The sequence below is a fragment of the Agelaius tricolor genome, unplaced genomic scaffold (genome assembly GCF_023055355.1).
Source record: "Agelaius tricolor isolate 1412-34295 unplaced genomic scaffold, bAgeTri1.0.p SCAF_3, whole genome shotgun sequence".
In the NCBI taxonomy this organism is placed as follows: domain Eukaryota; kingdom Metazoa; phylum Chordata; class Aves; order Passeriformes; family Icteridae; genus Agelaius; species Agelaius tricolor.
Genome location: NW_027269263.1, coordinates 11,857,923 through 11,879,880, shown reverse-complemented (window position 1 = coordinate 11,879,880; position 21,958 = coordinate 11,857,923). Strand labels below are relative to the sequence as shown.

Genomic DNA, 21,958 nt, shown 5'->3' with positions numbered 1-21,958 from the left:
TCACCGAACGGGCACCCCCGTCCCCGCTGTCCCCTCCCGTCCCGTCCCGTTCCCTCAGTCCGGGCCCCTCTCTCCCGGGGCCACCGCGGGTCCCTCCCTGAGGGCGGCCCGGCGCGGGGCGGGGCGGGGCGGTGCGCGCCGGCCGCAGTCTTGTCGCTGCCCCATTGGCCACCGCTCCCGCCGCTCCGCCGCGCCATTGGCCGAGCGCGCCACGCCTACGTTCGCGGCCGCGGCCTCTCGGGGTCTGCGCGCCCATTGGCCGGCGCCCCGCGCCTCTCGCCCCCGATTGGCCGGCGGGGCGGCGGGGGCGCGGCGGGGGTGACCCGCCCGGCCACGCCCGCGCGCGGCCGCCGGCGGAGGGGACGCGCCGGGGCGGGGGCGAGCGCGCGGCTCCGCGGCCCGGGGCAGCGGCGGGGGCAGCGTGTGACGGCGGGGCGGCGGACGGACCGACCGACAGACAGACAGACCGATCGACCGACGGGCCGGCGCGGGTGCCTGCGGCCGCCATGGAGGTGTGCGAGAGCGGCGGGGAGCAGCCGCCGCTGCTGCACTGGGACCGCAAGCTGAGCGAGCTGTGCGAGCCCGCAGACCCCGAGACGCTGCTGAGCCGCACGGTGAGGAGCGGCGGGGGCGGGCGGCGGCCCCGGAGGCCGGGGGTGGGGTGGTTGGGCCGCGTTCCGGCGGCCGTGGCGGGATTCCTCGGGCTCCCCGTGCGTGCCCGGCGGGCGCCAGGGTCGGCACCGGGCGGGTCTGGCCAACAGGTGCTCCCCGCGCCCCTCGCCGTGAGTGCACCCCCGGGGCCGGGCTGTCCTCGGGCAGGCCTTGGGGTCCCCTGTGCGCCGAGGGGGGGGGTCTCAGCTCCCTCCCCTCCGAGCCTGGCTCCCGGTAACCGGGGTCCCGCAGCCCCCGCTCCGTCCGGCGCCGCTTCCCCCGCCCGGCCGGGGCTCTCTCGGCGTTGCCGCTTCTCCCGGGCGGCCGCTCAGGAGTCGCCGGCCGTGTCTTCTTCTTAAGGACCGGACTGTCCCGGCTCCATCCCGCTCCCCAAGCGCAGGAAGGAAGTGAAACAAGTTTCGATGTTTTTGTTGTTTGTTTTTTGGCTGGGATCCCCATATTTTGGCTTGCGTAAAACGCATAGCTAGGACAGTTCCGAGGAAATGGGTCTGTTGGCTCGCTGTTACTCAGGAGGGAGGCTTCTCGCAAGCACAGCGATTTAAAACCTCTGCAAAGCCCCGTCGGTGTAAATCCCGAGTGGAAGTGTGCCGGAGCACCTCGGGACAGCGGCGTGGAATTCTCCCCCACCCGCTCGGTGTGGCTGTCGGGCACGTGCTGGGATGGAGATCCAGAGGGACGCGGAGGTGGCGACATCCACACGGGATGTGGCAGCGCCCCGGGGATGGCGCCCCAGGACGGGCTCCGCGTCTCTTCCTTGCACCCTGCAGGAGGGTGATGTGCAAATGCAGCCCCGAGCGAGGCGCCCGGCTCTCCGTGGGAGCAGCGGGGATCCCGCAGCACTGCCCCCGTGCTGATGTTGGCGTTGGTCTTGTAAGGCAAACAAGGAAAACCTTATTTGTGGTGCGTGCTAGTGTGATCCGGGATCGTGTCCGTCACAAGCTCCAAGCCTGGTCCCAGCAGGAAGCGAGCCTGCTGCACGCCTGACGGGTCTTTAGACAGTGTTTGGCTTCTTTGTCTTTGAAAGTCTTGGGCTTTCTTGCGCAATGTGTGTCTTCTGGTAGATCCGGGGAAAGGCAATCCTGTCATGGTGGCTTGGGCTTTTAAAAGCCAGCAGGAGCGCTTAGCAATGGAAAGCTCTTCCTTCAAACAGCTGTTTTCTTGTGGCTTTTTTTCTTTATCAACAAGAATGTTGTGAATGAAATGAGAGGCTCTTTGGAGAGTGTTCCCCTTCAGATTTTATGGTTGTGCTGGCATACTTCCTCTTGCTCTGTTTGGATCCTTGTGATGAGAATGGAGTTGCCACTCTTAACTTTTGTTTTCTTACTCGGTGTTCTCATGTCTTCTTTAATTAGTGCTTTGAAGGAGATCTTACACTTGGGCTAGAAACTGTGGCTGCAGTGACATGTATATGTCTTTTCTGCCCTATTTCAAGAAGCCTGAGAATTAAGTGTGTCTTGATAAAGAAAACATCCTGTTTGTCTGGTGGATGGAAATGGGATGCTTTTCCCTTTTCTGTTTTCAAGTTTTATTGGGGATTTTCAGCTTTGAATGCTATGATGGTGAGCATTTTGTAAGGGGCAGTGTGTAGCTGGATCTGCAAAATATTGGGCTGTGATGACTTTTGTTGGGAGTAACACTGACATTGATTTGTTTGTGTTTGCTGTCTTGCTGATTGGGTCTTTTTAGAAGTTTAAGATTTCTTTAGAGACCCTCTTGAAGCCAAATAAAAAGCATTAAATCAATTTCTCTTTTTGGTTGTTCTTGGAATTCTTCTGAAAAAAGTTTCAGAAAAAAAATGCCCAACTAAATGCTATAAAGTAGGTTTAGTGAGGTATTGCAATCTTTAAAGAAGAGAGGAATGTTTATGAAATTGACATTCTTTAGAGTGAAAAATTTCTTTTGTGCATGTGCTTTGCCATGTGGAGGAGAATACCATGCTTAATACCATAAAACACAAGGTTTCTATTTACCTCTGGCCAAAACTTCACAGAATCATTTGAAAAACCCAAAACAAACAAGCTCTCTGGATGAAACATCTGTTCTTCTCCTGGGCTGTGCTTTCCTTCTGGGAGGACTGGTTTGACCCCGTTATTCTGCTGTTTGCAAACTTACTGCAGGGTTTTTCTGGAAAGATTGGGATGATGAGGAGACCCTTCCCGTGCCCCCTGCGCAGGAGTGCCCACGCCCTGTGCTGGCTGTCACCCTCACAGCCAAGGAACACGGGTCCTACAGCATCTTCTGCTCCTCACACACTCCTCAGGTGCCCCTTAGCTGGATGTGCAGGTCTGCATCCAAGAAAACTTGGGAAAAGCCTCTGGGACAGTCAGGGCAGCCCTGGGAGCACAAGCTGGACCGGCAGGGGCAGGAGGGAGAAGATGATGATTGAGGGGAGAGCTCACCAGCAGGAAGAAGGGTCAGTGTCATTCCACCTGTGTGTACGGACTGGTGAGGGTGAGAATTTTGTGCCAACTGCTTTTTGTGTGTTTTGAGTTGAAATTTAACCTTTCTATGACCAAAAAGGCTGCCCCTGGCTCTTGTTGATTTGACACTAGCAGACAAGTGTGAAAGTATGCATACACTTAAAAACTTGACCTCTATTTTAAACTGTTCCAGCCTGCCTTAATTACCAGGGCTGAAATCCAACCTCCTGGGGATTTACATTTCTCTTTAACAGCTGATGATTTCACCAGTGCCTGGAGCTGTGTGAGGAGCCCTTCCCTCACCCCACTGGTGCTGTCAGTGATACCATCAGCTGTACCTGGAGAAAGTGGGGCCTCGAGGAGCTCAGCTCTGCTATTGGCAGGCAGCAATCCCGGAGGTTAAAGTCTCATTAAAGTCCTCACCTGCATGCCAGATAGCTTTATAGCAGTTATTTTTCCAGAGTGGTTTCCCATGGAAGCAAAGGCTGAAAGGTTTCCCAGAGGCGTGTTCATGGTATGTGTCACGTGTCTGCATTATATAATCAATCTTCAGCTGTGCTGTAGCTTGTTGTGACTGTGTTGGTAGGACCATGTGCTGGCACTGTGCAAGGCAGTGTTGTTATTATTATTAGTGTTATTATTGTTAGTTTGTGCTTTTTTGGTGGTTGAACAGAAGAGAAACACAACACCTGCCACTGTCCAAGGGGAGCAGGAGTGTGGCAACACCTCCAGCTTCTTGCTGCTGCTGTTACTTTCCATAACACACAGGTGGGCCTGAAGTGTGAGGGCTCTGCTGGAGGCCCTGGGGCTCCACTGGAATTGGTCTGTGGTTGGACATGGCCCAGCTGGGACCCTGTCTTCTCTGACAAGTGCCACGTCTGATGTAGGTGGATAAGTCTGACAAACACGCCATGAAATGCCAGCTACCTGTCCCATGGCTGGATGGGGGCTGAAAGGCAGGTGGTTCTTGGACATTTTTATTTCCTCCCCCCATTTTCATGGCTCTTTTAACCCATGGGATGCTGCTTCCAGATGGTAGCAAATGCAGCAGAATGCAAGCATGGATGTGATCATGGCATGGCACATGCAGAACTGCAGCTGCCCTGCAGGTATGGGGGACAGCAGCTGGCTCAGATATTTAGGACTAAATTCCTAGATGTCATATCCTGGTTGTTTGGATGAGTGGTTAACTGGAAAGTAACTTCAAGTGCCAAGTAGCCCAAATGGGTTATTTGTTAAAGAGCCTGCCTATTGCACTTGGAACTCATGAAAGCATTGAAATTAGTGAGATGTCACACTGCATTGAAATTGGTGAAATGTCGCATTGCTGCTGCTGTTGCCTGGGTGGTGTCTGAGCCCTGTGATCCTGTTTCCATGTCACTGGGGATGCTGTGGGCAGCTCAGCCCTGGCTCAGGGGTGCACTGTGGGTTGGAATGAGAGGAGGAGGCTTCCCAGGCTGCAGCTAGCAAGTTTCTGTCTCCCTGTGAAAGCAAAGCCAAAGGTGAAGGTTAATGGTCAGGGTTGTGATTGTCATCTAAGATGAGCTGGGGAAACTCTGAGCTGGCCTTTCCTCTCCATCACAAACCTCTGAACCTCAGCGGAGCTGGCCTGGTGACTCATTTCCTCTGCCACAGAAACGATGGTTGCTGCTGCTTTGTGTGTCTAATGACTTCTGCAGGAAAGCTGCTTCTGGATGAGCTGCCAGGGAGTGCCTCGAGCTTTTGGAGCAGGGCAGTCGTTATTTTAATGGATGGCAGGGCTTGATTTTTACAGTCTGTGTGTATTTAATTGAAAGCTGTGGTTGCTGCAGCGGGTGTGGATGTGGAGCTGGCTGTATCTTATTGTGTGGTGGCTGCATGTAGCTCTCTGGTGTCAGTATAGTTGGATCCAATTTCTCTTTCATTTGGGTAGGGGGAGAACTACTTCATTTATTTGCACGTGGGGTTTGGTCTGTTGCCCACAAACCATAAAGCTGAAATCCCTCATTCTTTCTTCTCTATACACCTGCAGCTGGCTTTATGTAAAATATTTGTACAGTCAGTACTTGGAAAGATTTTTCCAAAATTGCAGTGAGGAGGGGAAATGAGAAAGTGAGATTTTTAAATAGTTGTATACAGAGCTCATACAAAGCAGTAGTGTTAAATTTTGTCAATGACTTTCCATATCAATAAAAAAGTCAACATCACAGCTGCTGAACAGCAAAATTAGTTGTACATGGTGCCTTGCACTGAAAACCATTTCTCCTCGTTTTCTTCCCTGATTTAAATAAGAAAACTATTCCAGTTTGCCAAGAGACATGTCACTTACTTGTAATGGGTCTAACTGATCTACAGTTCCTCTAAAAGCTGAGATAAACACAAGTAGGAGACCCTGAAACTTAACCCTGCTGTTTTCTGACAGTTAAAATTAGAAAAATGGGGGTATTGAGTTGCTGGCTGTAACTGTATAGTGAAGTGCGTGATCTGCAGTGAAGACAGGAGCTGGAAGAAATGTCAGTCTGTCCTGGGACCAACTTTGAAGCGTGGTAGATAGGAATGAGCCAGCATAATGTACAAACCCACTATTTATTCCTTTTCCTAATGGACGTGACTGCTGTGCACTGTGCTGTGTAAATGTTTCCTTTGGAAAGGCAGTCCTTACACATGGAGCAGGTTGTGCACGATAGCAGGGCTAAAGGAATTTCACTTATGGTGTTACCAGACAGGGCTTTCCTGTGTCTGGAGTTGTTCAGCTTATCTACAGGGCTGGTGGGAACTTGTGCTCTTTGCAGGTCTTTGTTTGCAATGTGAAGAGCCCCTTCTTAGCTAGGGCTAAGTGAGTTTCCCCTCTCATGGGATGGGGACTAGTTTTTTATTAAAGCAGTCTCGCTTTTTTAGGATTATCCGTGTCTGTAGAGGAGGCCAGTGTGTGCTGTGCCTTGCTGGCTACTCCTCCCTCCAAAGAGCTGGGACCTCTGTGCCACTGTGGGCTCATTTTCTCTTGGTCCCTCAGCTCACAAGGTCCCTCTGAGGTACTTGGCTGTTGCTTTGAAGACACTTTGAAAGTAGCCCCCTGTCTCTGACCAGGCAAGTTTTACTGCTGGCTTTGCACTTGCAGACAGGTGCTGCATTTTTGTGCTTTTTTGTATCCAAATGTTGGTTATCAGGCCTTGCTGTCCATACTGCTGTCTGCAGACCTTCCTCCCTGCATTCCCAAAAGCTGTTTTCCAGTCTCTTCATGATACTTGGTTTAAACATCCATCATCTCTTTTTTTGGCTGCTTCTCTCACTTCTGGAGAGGGATCATTTTGTGAGTGAGATTAGCAATTACTGATAGGTGAAACTGCTGTCAGACACAGAGTGTCTGACCTGGCTCTGTGGCATTTGTCACAGGCTGTCTTGGCTGCCAACCTGAGCCCCTTTAACTCCTCTGATTCCCTAGAGCATCTTGCCCTTTTTCCAAGAGAAATAGGTTCCTGGTGGGTCCCTGAGGGGTGCTCTAACAGCAGAGCTCTTAGTCTGTGTTTTCAGGAGGGCACATTCTTTTGTGCTGTTGCTTCCTATTCATCTCTCTCTGAATCATGGAGATGCCTTCTGGCTGTGTTTTTTTGTGGGTGACAAGACCTGACAGTGCAGTTCTGCACCTGGATGTAACCACAGGCTGTTGTGGCAGCTGCCTGCGAGCTCATCCAGTTTTGAAATGACTTTTTTTGCCAGAAATTAGCTTTCAGGTTGATCAGTTCTCTGATACAGCTTGCCCTGTAGCAGCCCAGGTACTGATGCTGATGTGAAAGGGCAGGTAGGAATATTTGGCTGGGGAAGGGGTAGTGGAACTGCATTTTGAGCTAAAGGAGTGTGCAGTGGGAATAGTCAGAGTAGATTTATGAGTTCTGCTTAGATGCAAGCCTGATGTGCATGTGTGTATTTATTTGATACCAGCAGACTCTGATTGGGATGTCACTGGAAAGAACAGGGTTTGCCTGGAAGAAGTATTTGTTCAAGGGTCAGTAGCAAAAAGGCTTGGGTATGTAGCAGAAAAACAGACAGACCTGATTTTCAGGGAAGCACTGATGTTGGATTGGTCCATGGCCCCACCACCCCTCCATGATGTCAAGTCCTGGTGAAAAGTGGAGGCTGCCTTCGATGCTAAATTATTTTTCTTTCATAAAAGCAAAAGGAATGGCATGCAAAGAATAAGCTTGGCTTAGGGCCACAATTTTGCTGGCAAATATGTTGCCCTTTCACCTCTCTGAAGTGAGTAATAGGCAGTAGAGAAGACAGGTGAAAAATGAAAGTGGTGGGGTTTAACAAGGCATAGCTGAGGTGCACATCCAGTCTGAGATGCTGAGCTTTTCAGAGCAGGGACTTTCTCCTCATTTCTCTGCCTGTGAGCTGTCAGACACAGATCACAACTGCAGAAAAGAAAGTCACTGGATTGAGTGGAGTGCTAAATGTGTGCAGGAAGGATACACATACTCTACCAAGTAATGAGCATTCCCTCTCCTGAGGGTGAGTAGGGAAGCAGAGAAGGCAATGTGGGAAAATAAAGTATGGTTAAATGGGATAGACCTTAATTGCTAGAGCTGTCCCCACAGGTGCCATCCATCCAAATGTGGAGCTGAATACTGCCAGTGACCTCTCTGTGTCTTGGAAACTACTACCTTCTATTTTTTTTTGCCATCTGCTGCTAACTGGCTTTCAATCTTCTGTATGTGATCTGGCTCTGCTGTGGCGACAGGCAAAAATCTAATGGAAAAACGTGACACCCACTTCATCTCTCTCCTCTCTGCCAAAGAAAAACATTTCTCTGCAGCTGTGCTGGGGCTGGCTTTGTCCTTTCATGCAATCTGTCAGTCATATGGGGTGAGAAATAGGCACCAGGCTGCTCTAATAATGCCTTAGGGAGCTTTGGGTGTCTTAGGGAGCTCCAGACCTCCTTCCTTGCCAGACTGGATGTGTCCTGAGCAGCAATGCAGGGCACAAATTGCTGGAAGCTCCTCTCTCTGTAGTGTAGGGGCAAGGAGCAATATTCCTGATGGGCTTTAGTGGCTCACCTGGGGCTGGGCTCACTGCACTCCTGCAGCTCTGCTGTGGTGAGCCCAGGCTGTTTGGTGAGCCTGCAGCACTCTTGCTGCAGCTGAAGTTGCCTGCAGAGCTAAGGAGTGTGCTTTTTTGGGTGAGATGGGCTGATCTCCAGGAGACACGAGGAAAGCCATTTGCCCTTGTTCTGCACTAAGGATGTTGAGTGCTGCCCCTGATTTTGGATGTGAGCAGAGTCCTCAGCTGTGGCAAAATTCTTTGCAGCACATGGTGACTTGTGAAGCAAGAGAAGCATCTTTCAGTTGCTGTGCTTAGGAGTACCTGGTTTAATTTCTCTTCTCCAAAGTTTGGATGCTGTGATGGGAAGGTCTGTAGAAAAGAGTGGAAAAAGAGTCAGGCTCTTTACACCACAGCATAGCAGGAGGGTGAGAGGAAATGGACACCAGCAGAAGTGAGAGGGGTTCAGACTGGTAAGGAAAAAGGGCTTCACAGTGAGAATAACTGAGCACTGGAGAGAGAGCTGCCCAGGGAGACTGCACCACCTCCTTCCTTGGAAGTTTTTAAGACCTGACTGACTGAGCCCTGAGTGAGCTGGTCTTAGCTTAGTGTTGTCCCTGTTTGGGTAGAAGGCTGGGCTAGAGATGACTTGAGCCCCGTTCCAGCTGGACCTGTGCTGTGGTTCCTTTTACAGCAGTCTGGTCTCAAGGCACTGACCTGCTCAGATGGAGACAGGGCACTGCTGGGCACCAGGCTGGTTTGTTTCAAGGCTGTTTGTCTATGCTACCTCATACCTGTGTTATTTCCTTTCTGTGGATAACCCTGAAACTGTGGGTGTGGAAAAAGACCACCTCATGGATTAGCTCATGTGAGTAGCATGGAGGAGATTTTGTAGACCTAAAACCTGAAAAATACCCAATCAAAAAAAAACCCCAAACTCCAGTCCTTGAATACCAAGCAGATCTCTGTTCCTTCAGCCCTGCAGCAAATTCTGTGCACAAGAGAATGCTTATTCCAAGGCTGCTTTTTTTTTTTTTTTCTCCAGTCTTAGGAAAAAAAATAGGTTCTTTTGGTTTCTGTAATCCACCTGCAATGTTTTGGTTTTGTGGGGGTTATCTGAAGACATGTGTGTTCTCATTTATGGAGCCTCTGGTCCCCGCAGGAGAGATTTGTGTACATGTAGAACCAAAACTCAGGAGCAGCAGAGAACTGATCTTCTGTGCTGGAAGATCAGTTCTCACCAGTGCTGGAGCAGTGATGGCAGGGTTTCCTTAGAAAGCCTGGGGTGTTCCAGACACAGTGATGCCTTCAGGAGGGGCCGAGACTAAGAACTTAGAACTAAGGCTCTAGTGTTTCCTGCAGCCAGACACCTGGCTTTCTGGGATCCGTCCTGGCTAGAAAAGGATGAAGACTGAAGGAAAATATGATGTCTGAACTCTCCACTTTCATAACTGCTCATATGAGGCAGCGGCTGACTTTCTGCAAAACATCTGTCTTTCTCATCATGGGTGTGACTGGCCTCGTCATCAGCACTGATGGTGTGTCTTGTTGGAGCTCCTTGGTGCTGCAGCTCCCTTCCCTCCTCCTCTGTGCCTCCCCCCTGCACTGCTGGCTGTGTGACTCAGGCCTGGCAGTGGTGTGGGCTTTCAGGCAGGCTGGTAAGATGTATTTGTTAGAAAAAGGGCATAAAGCAGAAGGGTTCTTTTTAGAAAAAGCAAAGCAAACTGGCACTGCCTACATATGGCTCTAATGCCTTGTGTGCTCCCTGGTGAAATGCCACAGGGGCTGAGGGCCCTCTGGGGATGTCCATTATGGCTGGCTGTGAGCCATCTGCCCTTCCTCTCACTGGGAAGCATTTCCCCCTTGCCTCTCCAGATGGAGAGAGTGCCATCCACATGATTCAGTGCCTGCTTGCCTGGCTGACCCCTTCCCTCATGGCACTCCTGCAGGGACGCTCACTGGGAGAGGGCAGGAGCTGGCAGCTGCCAGGGGGCTACAGATGTGCATGGGTGCAGCTGCAGGGGGCTCCAGATGTGGATGGGTGCTGCTGCAGGGGGCTCCAGATGTGGATGGGTGCGGCTGCAGGGGGCTCCAGATGTGGATAGGTGCTGCTGCAGGGGGCTCCAGATGTGGATGGGTGCGGCTGCAGGGGGCTCCAGATGTGGATGGGTGCGGCTGCAGGGGGCTCCAGATGTGGATGGGTGCTGCTCCCTCGGGATCTGCAGCTCTCTCTGCTGGAAGGCACCACTCAGGCACGACTGCCTGCAGGAGCAGGCATGGCAGGAATGAGCTTTGGCACTCACTGCTTTTAAGGCATGAGCTTTCTGGATGCAAAATTTGTCTCCTCCTCCAGCCTTAGTGCTTTTGCAGCTCTTTTTCAATTCAGCTTGTTTGCTTCTCATGGCTTTCAGGGGATGCTGTCGCTTGCCAGGAGGATTAAAAGAGAAGAAGTAGTATTTTGTACTTGCCCAGGGTGACTTGTGACTTCTCACTTGGCTGTTCTAATTCAGAGCAAAATTTCAGCTAAATTTCCATCAGAAAAGTGCTCTGGGGAGTCTGCTCTGTGACTTGAGAATGTTTCCCTATTGCCATTGCTTGTTTGTTGGGTTGTTAGAAATATGTTAGAAAAACCACAGGGAAAAGATGAACTTAATTCATGTTGCTGTTTTTTTCTCAACTACAAACACTGCCAGATCAAAATGAACACAAAAAGTGTCACTGACTTTCAAAAATGTGCAGTTAAAATCTTGATTACTTTTCTAAAAAGTTTAAAGCCATTTTGTGTCCAGAACATCTTTTTTTAGATTTAATGAAAAAGAACTGTGCTTGGGAGAGCTTGCTGGCAAGATTAGTTGGGGATGGGAAAAAACCCTACTAGGTTTTAAGATGTGGTTTTAGTGCTCAAGAGGGACATGGTGTGGTGGATGGAGCCACTGGAACTACAAGGAAATTGTTTCAAATTCACAGGCATTTGAGGGGGAAAAGGGAGCTTGGAATTGTAAGCAAGAAACAAGAGTCTGCAGAAACTTGCATTGCTGAAGAGGCTTCTGAAGCAGTTATTGAGTGCAGAAAGCTGTGAAGTCTGGGTGTAAAGGAGACTGGGCTGTGGCTGGGGATGGCAAATTAACTGTGCTTCTGCTATTGTGGGGATGAAAGTGTTGAAAAGTATGGTTTGGGGAGATTCTTAAAAACCTGGCTCTTGCAGGTGTCAGTATGTCACAGTTTGGCTGAGGAGTTTTCAGTTCTTGACACCTGGATATCTGAAAGAGGCTCATTTGGGAGAATTCCAAGAACAGCTGCAAAAGTAAGGGGTTGAAGTAGCAGGTTTGTGAGAAATTATTACAAACATTAAATATGTATTGCTTTAAAGGTGGACAGGTGTTTGGAGGAGTTTGAGGAAGTGATGTGATCAGAACAGTTTATATTAAGCTAACATTACTATTCTTGAGGCATCTTTCTCAGTTTCATGTGATGTATGCAATGTCATTTTCAGTAATTGTACCAGAATAGAGTGTCTGAAAACTTTGATTTCAGCTGTGGTTCTCATAACACACAGATAATGAATATTTCTGTATTTCCAGCAGGATCCTTTCAGAGCTTTGTGCTTAGATTAAAATTATCATAAAGGGGATTATGAATCTTAAGCTATATTATGCTGTGCCTTTTTTAAACTGCTAATGTCCTCTGGTAGTACCTTTTCTCTTTTTGTCTGATCTAATGCTTACTAGAGAAGGGTAAAAAAGAATTGGTGTGAAGTAAAGAGAAACTGAGGATGATCAGCAAAGAATATCCAAGGGGAAAACACAATGTTGGCAAGTGTAAGGGTAGAAAGGTGTCTACCTTTCTAAATGGTGTCATGTGAAAATTCGCCACTGTCAGTAATCAGGTTACAAAATGCCTTGGAACCAATAAATCTAGATAACTGGAAATCCAGATAGGCTGGAAGGTCCCAGAGGGGAAGTTTGGCTTGTTGACATTGATTTTTGTTGGGTCATGACATTATGGGGAAATAGCTGAAAATCTTCAATTAATAGAGCAAAGGGGAGGAAATTAAAACGATGCACTGGAGATCCTGGTACCAAAGATATGTAAAAATACTTGGAATCTTTTAGTATTCCACTGTTACAGAGTGCAATTATACAGATAGGATTTAACCCTAGTAGATAGAATTTAAGGGAAAGCAGATATAGTCTGACAAACCTGGTTACATTCTTTGAGATGAAAAACAATGATAGTAAATGGAGAAATTTTGCAAGCAATTGGCTATTTATTTCATTGTATTGGCTGAAAGATTGTACCACAAAGTGTATGGAATTAAAGGACTGACTCAAAGTATTGCTAACAGAGAACTGGTGTCAGAGAATAGATTTATTGGGTTCTGCAAAAAGAACCAGACAGGAGGCTTCTCAAGGTTTTCATCCATGATCTGGAAGCAAAGTTATGTGACTAGGAGCACAAAGATGTGTCTACCTATGGGACAGGTGAATACAGGTGAATTGGAAATCAAGACTTGGAATGCATTACAAAAAAATGTGCTAAAAAATGCTTGACTTAAGAAAAATGCTCATTCCTCAATCTTTGAGGCACACCCATGTTCTCTTCTGGCAGTTATATTTCAACAAATTATCAGATCCTTTATAAGGGTACCTTATGGAAACAGTGGATTAGAGCAGGGAAGATTAGGAAGGTTTCATAGTCCTTTCTAGCTTGAAATGCTATAAAACTTTATTGCTGGGTCTGTTGATTCTGGATACTTCAAGGCAGAACATACATCACATGCATCACAGCATTTGGTCATTTTCCTGAACTGTTAATTTCAGTGAAGTTTAAATAAGTGCTTTAATTGCTTCAAGCTGGTTTTGAACTGCTTGTGTTTATCACGACACCTCTTGGCACATATAAAGGAGGAAAATATGCAAGGCAGATGGAGAAGGATAAGATTTCAGCTAGAAAAAAGATGTTAGTCCCAAAATACAGGGCCAACTTTATGTATGTTCCCTCTTGAAGCTGAGTACCAAAGGTGGCCTTGTATAGAGTGGGTAAAACACACGTGATTGGTGTCAGTGTGCCAGGGGTCTTCAACCCTGACAAGGCAAGGGCAGAGGAGAAGCAGAAAGCAAGGCAGTTAGGGTGAGGTATGAGGAAGGAGGGAATGTGTGAGAAGATGGGATAAATATACAGATAAAAAAGCAAAGTTTGTAGCTTTTATTTTAAAGGTGTAAGTAATGGAAAGTGGTGGTTGATATGGTACTAACTTTTACCCCAGTGTTTAACAGTGGAAGATTGTTCTTGTCCCTCTGTCTCTGTGCATTGCTCTACAAGCCTGTACCTTTCTACACCATCAGCTGGAGGAGGATTAAAATCTCTTGGCTATGGCAGCCTTATCTCATTAGGGTCTGTCCAGAACTTCTGCAGCATTTTAGCAAGCCTGGAGGTCTCTGTGTGATCCAGGGTCAGTCTCCTCATAGTTTATAGGGAAATAGTCTTTAATTTTGACATGCAGATTGAAACAGGAGGAGAAGGGGGCCTGGGACATTTGGGAAGGGTGAGTAATTTTTCTCCCTTGGCATCTCTGTATTTAGGCAGCTGGCAGACAGAAGATACTGCCTTAAACTGCTTCCATGACATGGCATGACCTTTTGTAGTGGTAATGCTGTTTTGGTTTTTCTCTGGAATATGCTAGAAGCAAAAATATTTTGTTCCAGTATAGTGTGGACAGCAGATGTGGTTTGAAAGTGTCCAGAAGCTGTATTGGAAACACAGCAATGACCAGGAGAGTGCACATCATCTCTAAAGCAGTGTTACTTCTCCTTGTGGCATGAAGTCCCAGTGTGCCTGTGGTGTGGTGGTGTGTGGGGAAATGCTGCTGCACTCGTGGAGTGGCCCCTTCCTGACCTGCTCAGCATGGAGTGCCTCCTGGAGAATGTCTGGCAAGGAATGAAGCTCCTCAGCCTGATGATCCTGTCAGGCTGGTCAGGCTCCACCAGGAGAGGCTGAAGCTACGTGCTGCTGGGAGTCACCTCCAGAGCCTGCCTGGGGATGGAGTAAATGAGCAATGCTGGTCGTTCAGCACCACTTAATTTGTGGGGCAAGGTCTCCTCCTGTGACCACCTCCATCATTCTGCTGTGCAAAGGTAACCCGTGGCAGTGGAGCCACAGGACAGGACATGCCTGGCTTTTCAGAGTACTGCCAGAAGGCCTTTCAGGGGTCTCTCCTGACTTGCATATCCTGTCTTGGTTGAGCCCTCCTAAGGCACTTTCCAGCAGGTGTCCCAAAAATCCTCAGTTCTGCCGAGATCTCCAACAAGAGGTGTGGTGTTTGAGGCAGGCAGGCTGCATTCCATCAGTTCAGTCAAGCAACAGAGAAAAATGGGAGTCAGAATTCTGTGGAAATGGCATGAAGTGAGTGAGCAAATGCCTGAGAAAACCTGGGCCAAGCAGGGGTGTGAAGAAGTGTGGAGGCAGATGGGGTGAGGAAATGTGTTGAGTTGTGTGCAGCCCAGGCTGTGACATCAGAGGTCTGCACTGCGTGCCAAGGAGAGATGGCTGTGCTGGTGCTGGGAAACAGCTCTTTGACCAGCTCAGTCACTGGCAGATGCTGCACTCTGTGAGCATCTGAGGCAGTGCTGTGACAATCTGAAATGTGTCTGGGTGATGCTTTGCTTCAGAGCTCTTGCATTAAGCAGAGATATTTGACACGTCTCAGACTGGAGCTGTACTCACACAGGAGCTCATCTTCCCTCTGGACTTTGGAGGGAGGCCTGGTGTAGAAGCAGCCCTGAGGTTACACATGGCCTAGTGCTGTCTCATAGCAGCAGGGAGGAGGTTTTTTTTTTTTTGGTCTCTAAACAGATTGTCAGGGATTTCTCTGAAGTACAAGAGCACAATTAATATAATCAGCACTTTCAGGTTCCTCACTGTGCTTATTTGCAACACAGAGACACTTAAACCCTCTTTTGTTAGCTTAGCCAGGGGCCAAGCAAGGACCAGGCTCCTTCAGCCTCCTGTATTTTCCCCTGATTTGGTGTGAGGAGTGGTGCCTGTGGTTGCATTGCTCCTTTGGGTTTGTTCTTGGAATCTCCCTGCAAGCCCGGCTGTTTCCAGTTAGTGACGCAGCGCTTCAGGGAGCGGAGCCAAGGCAAACAGGGATGTTCCCCACTCAGGGAGGAGCAGGGAGCCTTAGGACCTTATGGTCAGTGTAACTGCAGACACTACATTCAAATGCTTGAGGTCACTGGTAACTTCTCAGAGTCTCCTTTTTAGCAAATTGTCTTTGTGACCTGGTTCCTTTATATCCTCGTGTTCCTTTGAAAACCAAACAGGAAAATAAGGTTGGGAGGAAGGAGGGGGTTTTTCCATCCCTCTCTGGCAGGGAGGAAAAAAAGGGTTATAAAATGTCTTTTTTAAAATAGTTTCATGTGAGGAACACCTCTGCCTCATTTAGGTGTTCTTCACTATAGCCCAGTGCACAGTTTCTCACACCTCCCTGAGGTGGGCAGGCTCATATGAAAGGGCACAAGTGTAACCACAACAGGGAGTAAAAAGGGTTTCCATTATCTTACTGGAAAAGGGTATAGCCAGAGAATCTGTTGAGGGGATCCAGGGAAGGGGCAGAGAGATGTAGAAGAGCTGAGAAATGTGTGCTCTTTCAGCCATCTCCTGCCCTAGAAACCATACAGTGTAGGAGTGTGTCACTTCTGCTCCTTACCTTGCTGGTAGGTGCTGGTGGTCTTGTGGAGCTCTCACTGTAAGGTTTTTGTGTGTCTAATTCAGACCTGCCAGCTTGTGCTGAATATGTTTCAATAGGAGAACCTCTTCCCTTTCCAGATTAAGCTTTGCAGAGCTCTTCAGGGGGTTCAGACTAAGGGACAGGGCATAGACTGAACAACAGCCAGTTTGACAAGAATTTGGGAGGAAAAACTAGGAAGAAGCTCTCTTTGCTTAAAACTTTAATAAAGACTACTTGGACCAGGATGAAATTTAAGAAAACAGAAACTGTAATTTCACTTAAAACAAGAGTTATCACTAGAGCAGGCTGGGTTCCTCTTATTCCATATTTCTAGTATATGCATGATGAACCTGTGACTTAGCAGCAGAATGTTTATCTGCAGGCTGTGCTTTTTTATCTTTCCCTGGCAGACATGATGTAGTTGTGTGTACTGATGCCACTGTGAGAAGCTGGGCCTGCTGGTCAGGGGTACCTCTGGGAAGTCTGGGGTGCTTGCTTCGGTCACAGGCTGACTGATAAAGTGTAGTGCAAGCTGGCTCAGCCACTTTGGTTTGGATTCTGCCTGGGCTTGGAGGGGTTTAAAGACAGGGAAAAAAAAGAAGACAAAATGTGCCCTTACCAGGAAGTGATGCAAACCTCAAAAGATCCAAATTTGATTCCCTCTTCAACAGGGGAAGGAGTGTACTCAGCCTTAGCAAGAAATTGTCATCTGTCCACTGGTGTGTTGTTTTTCTTGGAGGTGTGCAGTATTTTGGAGACAGTTTCTTGTATTTTGGGAAAAGAGTGGGAGTGCACCATCCAAAGCAGAATATATCAGAATGTGGCACTGGCACATTAGCAAAATAATGTTTAGCTAATGTAGCTTAAGTAACTTAAAGAAATTTCAGTGGAAGGTGCATGTTTTGCTTAGTTAGGATTATGCATAACGACAAGGAAGGTAAAGATCTTGCTTGTTAATGCAGTGGGATTTTGCTAGATGGAAGCATATGTGAAGAAGAAAACATGGAAGTGTGAAACATTTTGAAATCTACTCCTGAAGGCAGTGCTTAAAATGTGCCTTGATAACTCTGTAAGAATGAAATAATTCCTGTTATGAGTTTCTGATAGTTACCTGCCAGCTCTGACCCCACAGTGTTCTTGGGCAGCACGGGAAGTGCTCTGCTCAGGAATCTGAGATATGCAGGCTCCTCCTGGTCCTTACACTTGGCACAGGTGCTGCCTTGGACCCCAGACACAAATTTGGGATCTTGTGGGAGGGCTGGAGCACCAACAGCACTGCAGCAAGTGGCATCCTGGGCTTGTCAGGCTGTGTAAATAGGGAGGGAGGGGTTGGTACCTCTGAGTACATCTGTGGTGTGGGCGGGTACAGACTCAGCTGCGGGAGGGCGGCTGAGAGAATGTTTTACTGCTGCTGTCACAACTATATATGGAAAACCAGAAAAAAAAAAAAAAAAAACAAACCCACTGCAGTGGTCAGGCCAAAAGAACTTCAGCTGAATTTTATTTTCCAATTGCTAAAGCGTGGCTGGATTGTTTCTCTAGTAAGAAACAAAGTCAGGTACTTTGTGTCTGGTGGGTGGCAGATGGCCCAGAGATGAGTGGATTGCTCAGTTTGAGGCTGATCTGTTGCCATCATGAAGTACGTGGCTACCTAGAGTAATCTTTTTTGGTGGGATTTGGGAACATTACATGCCAGAAGCAGACGTTCCCTTCAGTAAGAAGGGTTGAATAGTCCTGTGTGTGTACTGTGACAAAAGTGTGCACAGATTTTGGAGGAAGCAGCGCTGCTAGTGCCCTCCCAGAGCTTGCAGTGGCAGTCCTGTCAGTACAGCTTGCAGGATTTTGTGATTTATGGGAACTCTGACACCTCCGGCCGTTTGGTGACTCGGAGCTGGGGAAAGTAGCCTGTGAAATCTACTCGGCACTTAAATTGTGTTGTTGCAACATCCTAAGAGACAGCATGTCCTGGTCAGGATGCACTGTAGCCCCAGGCATTTCAAGCTAATCCATGAGATCATAAAGATAGAGAACCACACAAACCACACATTCTTCTCTAGGAAAGAGCTGTTCACCCTGGAGATAGTACAGCTACTCGGTGCAAACTTGGACAAGATGTCCAGATCAATCTGCTTTTTTTCCTCTCCTATGACCATGGCATGACAATTTAGTGAAATTGGACTTCAAAGTGCATCGTCACTCAAAGAAATTTTGTGAAGCTTTTGATAGAGCTCAAATTGCTCATTCCATGATTTTAAGAAGAATTCTTAAAGATATCTTTTGTCTGTACCAGTTTTGGTTCTTCTTGAGGCTGAAGACAGAGAATCTCTTTTCCAGACTTATACATATGGGGATAGGTAGGTTTGCAGATCTCTTACAGGAATACTCAAGTTTTTGTTGCATTTTCAATGCCAAATGCTGCTCTAGTTGGAGGAGGTCACTTCTTGCACTACCTTATCTGGAAAATAGATGCTAACATCCCTCACTGTGTTTTATGGAATAATTATAGAAAATGAAGAGTTGCCCATATTGTTGGCAAAGATTCGCTGCAAGAATATGGGTCTTATTTTTTTTTATGGAGGTGCATTTTTCACTTCAGTGAAGTTCTGTGCACCTGACCTCAGGCAGAATGGTCTAACTGTTGCAATTAAATCACCAAATCCTGTCATTTGTAATACCTGTAAAGGGAGCAGTGCTCTGTGCAAGGCAGTGTGATTTAGATGAAGCAGCCTAAACAACCTACATCATAATGTCTCATTTTATAAAGACTTACACACACCACATGATGCAGGAAGAATGTATGATTTTTTTTTATCGTGTCACTGTAACATTCTGCATGAAAACACTGAATTACTTACATACTTCTACATTCTCTTATGTTTCCAAGAAGAAACAGTCTGTGAGGTGAGCTGCTGCTATAAACAATGCAGTTCTGAGAGGTGGAGAGAAAAAAGAAATCCAATTTTTGCTTGAGTTGTACAGGGCTGAGTGCTTGGGCTGCTGCTGCTCTGAAGTTGTGGAATCTCTCTGATTTCTTAAATGAGGTCAGTCCTGATTGACCAAACAGGTAGAAATAAAGTGGAAATCACCCATGGGAGGGAGAGCAATAAATGAACCAGTGGTTAGGTGTTCTGGCTGTCCACTTCAGAGCTGCTGGCATAACTGAACCTGGAGTAGCTCCCTCATACTGCTCTGCCAAGGTGGTCTCTGTTAGCTTGAATAACCCACGAATCCATCCTGGTGGAACTGGGTTGGAGCAGCAGATGTGGAGTGAAGCTGAGAGAACAGTGACCTCTGGGAAGGATGGTGCCTTCTGTTGAATATGAGGAATAAACGAAAAAGTTTCTGGCAGAAGGGCACATATCTCTGCATGTTATGGCTGTTAAACATTTTTATCTCAGAATTCCAGTGACACAGCAATACTAGGATTGTTTTGGTGGTGGCCTTTTGCGTGGTCTACTGATGCTGTGGTATGCTGACAAGAGGCTGAAACAGATAGGATGGAAAGTCAGGCTATAAGAAATTGCATATTTATGAACTCCTGCATTTACAGTCTGGTGTGATGGCTTCAGATTGAGTCTTGCGGTTGAAATGTGCCTCTTTGTTGTGCTCAGCCTGAGTTTTAATGACAGAGCTGGCGTAGCTGAGTAGTTTGCATGTGACTTTGCCAGGACTTGCTCAGTTTTCAAGATGTGCTCTCATCCATTGGATATGAGCAGCATTTAGACTCTTGAGCTGTTAAAGATAGGTTGCCAAAGTATGTTTCATAGCTTGATATTGTTATAACACTCCTTTCTGCATGTGTGTTTTCAGGCACATCGAAGTTTTCTGAAATGTGTTCTTTCAGCTTTGTTCACACTGGTTTGTGTCGTCTGAGATCCCTGCTTTCTCCACCGCTATCAACAGAGCAAAATGGTTTTTCAGAGTTTGAAAAAACACAAGTGTTACCCGAAAATGAGGATAAGATAAGATTGTGGTCATTTAGGCTGGAGAGCATCCCTTCAAAGTCTAGGAACAGGCAGAGGAGCATTCCATCACCATAGCCTGCCTTATAATTGCTCCCCTTTCCCATCCACTTAAAAGCAGAACTCGGGAAAGAAATAAGAAGGACAAAAAAGAAGCCGACCCCAAAACGTACCCAGCCAGGGCAGTCTGAGACGGTGGAAGCAGAGGCATGCAATTAAAAAAAGCTGCGTGCGCCGGTCCTAGACATTCCTGCAGCTGCAGGCTCCTGGCGCGGTGTCCGGGTGGGCTGGATCGCTGCCAGCCCTGCCTCGGCAGGGACTCGGGGATGGGGGACAGGCGGGGGTTACTGCTCCTTCTCCGCAGGGCCATGGACTGCTCCTGCCTCTGCTCAGAAATGTCTCGCTGGCCGTGTTTATGTGCCTTGCGCTGGAGGAAGAAAGAGCCTCAGGAATGCGTGTGGAAGGCAGATGGAGCACAGCTCCCCTCCAGCGCAGCCCACCTCTCCCCGCTCTGTGGGGGCGGGCTCCCAACAAATGGCTCTGTGTTCCCTTGGATCGGGAGGGACAGGGCAGGCCTTTGAGACCCTGAGACCACCGCGCCGTGCGTGTGTGCATAACTTTTAACCGAATCCTGTGGAATCCACGTGGTTTCATTCTGCCAGAGGGATGATGTAAATCCAGGGAGGGGTTAGCACATCGGTTGCTGGTAGTTAAATATAACGGGTGAGAGCATGGCTGGGACGCTGGTGGGTGAATTGTGGGGATGCTCTCGCCTCTTTCCAAGGACAACAGCTCTGTGTTTGTGCTTTGGGCTGAGGCAGGCCTGGAGCCGCTCTGGGCACACACTTGGTATCTTTGCACAAGGCTGCTTTTCCATGCTGCTGCCAAAGTTGTCCCTTTGGTGTCTCTGCTGGGGACTGTCGTGGGAAGAGGTGCCTGGGCCTCATGCACCGGTGTTTTAGCCTAACCCTGCCCAGGAAGGCGAGTTAGGCTCCTTGTCCCTGAGAACAGGAGGGCAGGGGTGAAGGCCTGCTCCTGCCATCAGGAGAGTGCTAGTCCTGCAGGTGTCTGGCACGATGTCATCTTAAACCAGGGCTGTTCTTCTGGACATTTTTCTAGAACTTGTTTATCTGAGTTTTTGGGCAGTGACTAAAGGGTTCAGGTATCCTGGGGCTTGATAGGTATTGATATAAAAAGCACAGCTCCCTCCAGCGCAGCCCACCTCTGCTCTCCCCGCACAGTCCCCGCTCTGTGGGGGCGGGTTCCCAACAATTGGCTCTGTGTTCCCTTGGATCGGGAGGGACAGGGCAGGCCTTTGAGACCCTGAGACCACCGAGCCGTGCGTGTGTGCATAACTTTTAAGCGAACCCTGCGGAATCCACGTGGTTTCATTCTGCCAGAGGGATGATGTAAATCCAGGGAGGGGTTAGCACATCGGTTGCTGGTAGTTAAATATAACGGGTGAGAGCACGGCTGGGACGCTGGTGGGTGAATTGTGGGGATGCTCTCGCCTCTTTCCAAGGACAACAGCTCTGTGTTTGTGCTTTGGGCTGAGGCAGGCCTGGAGCCGCTCTGGGCACACACTTGGTATCTTTGCACAAGGCTGCTTTTCCATGCTGCTGCCAAAGTTGTCCCTTTGGTGTCTCTGCTGGGGACTGTCGTGGGAAGAGGTGCCTGGGCCTCATGCACCAGTGTTTTAGCCTAACCCTGCCCAGGAAGGCGAGTTAGGCTGCTTGTCCCTTCCTGAGAACAGGAGGGCAGGGGTGAAGGCCTGCTCCTGCCATCAGGAGAGTGCTAGTCCTGCAGGTGTCTGGCACGATGTTATCTTAAGCCAGGGCTGTTCTTCTGGACATTTTTCTAGAACTTGTTTATCTGAGTTTTTGGGCAGTGACTAAAGGGTTCAGGTATCCTGGGGCTTGATAGGTATTGATATAAAAAGCATCTGGGCTGTTCTGGTGGCTGTTGGTGAAATATTGTCCCTTTCCACAACATCCCCAGGCCTCTTCCCCATCAAGTGTGCTCTTGTGCCACCACTGGCAGAGGCTGAATGACCACAGGACCTTTTTGCTGCTAGAGGTTATCTTGCCAAAGATGAAGCTTGTGCGTGTCAGTAGTGGTGGCTTGCTGCTGGTGTTCCTGCACCAGTTTCACAATTGTGC

The 21,958-nt window shown here is 48.4% G+C and overlaps 1 protein-coding gene across 2 annotated transcripts in view; it reads left to right on the top strand.

Moving 5' to 3' along the window:
- Nucleotides 1-246: 246 nt before the first annotated feature.
- Nucleotides 247-21,958, top strand: part of CREB3L2 (cAMP responsive element binding protein 3 like 2) — a 75,617-nt gene continuing 53,905 nt past the window's right edge. Inside the window, exon 1 of one of the 2 annotated variants that reach the window (XM_071422463.1) lies at nt 247-614. In XM_071422463.1, coding sequence (XP_071278564.1) covers nt 507-614 — 108 coding nt within the window. In that variant the 5' untranslated portion in view covers nt 247-506. The remainder of the gene's footprint in view (nt 615-21,958) is intronic. The other variant, XM_071422462.1, reaches the window with a different exon arrangement.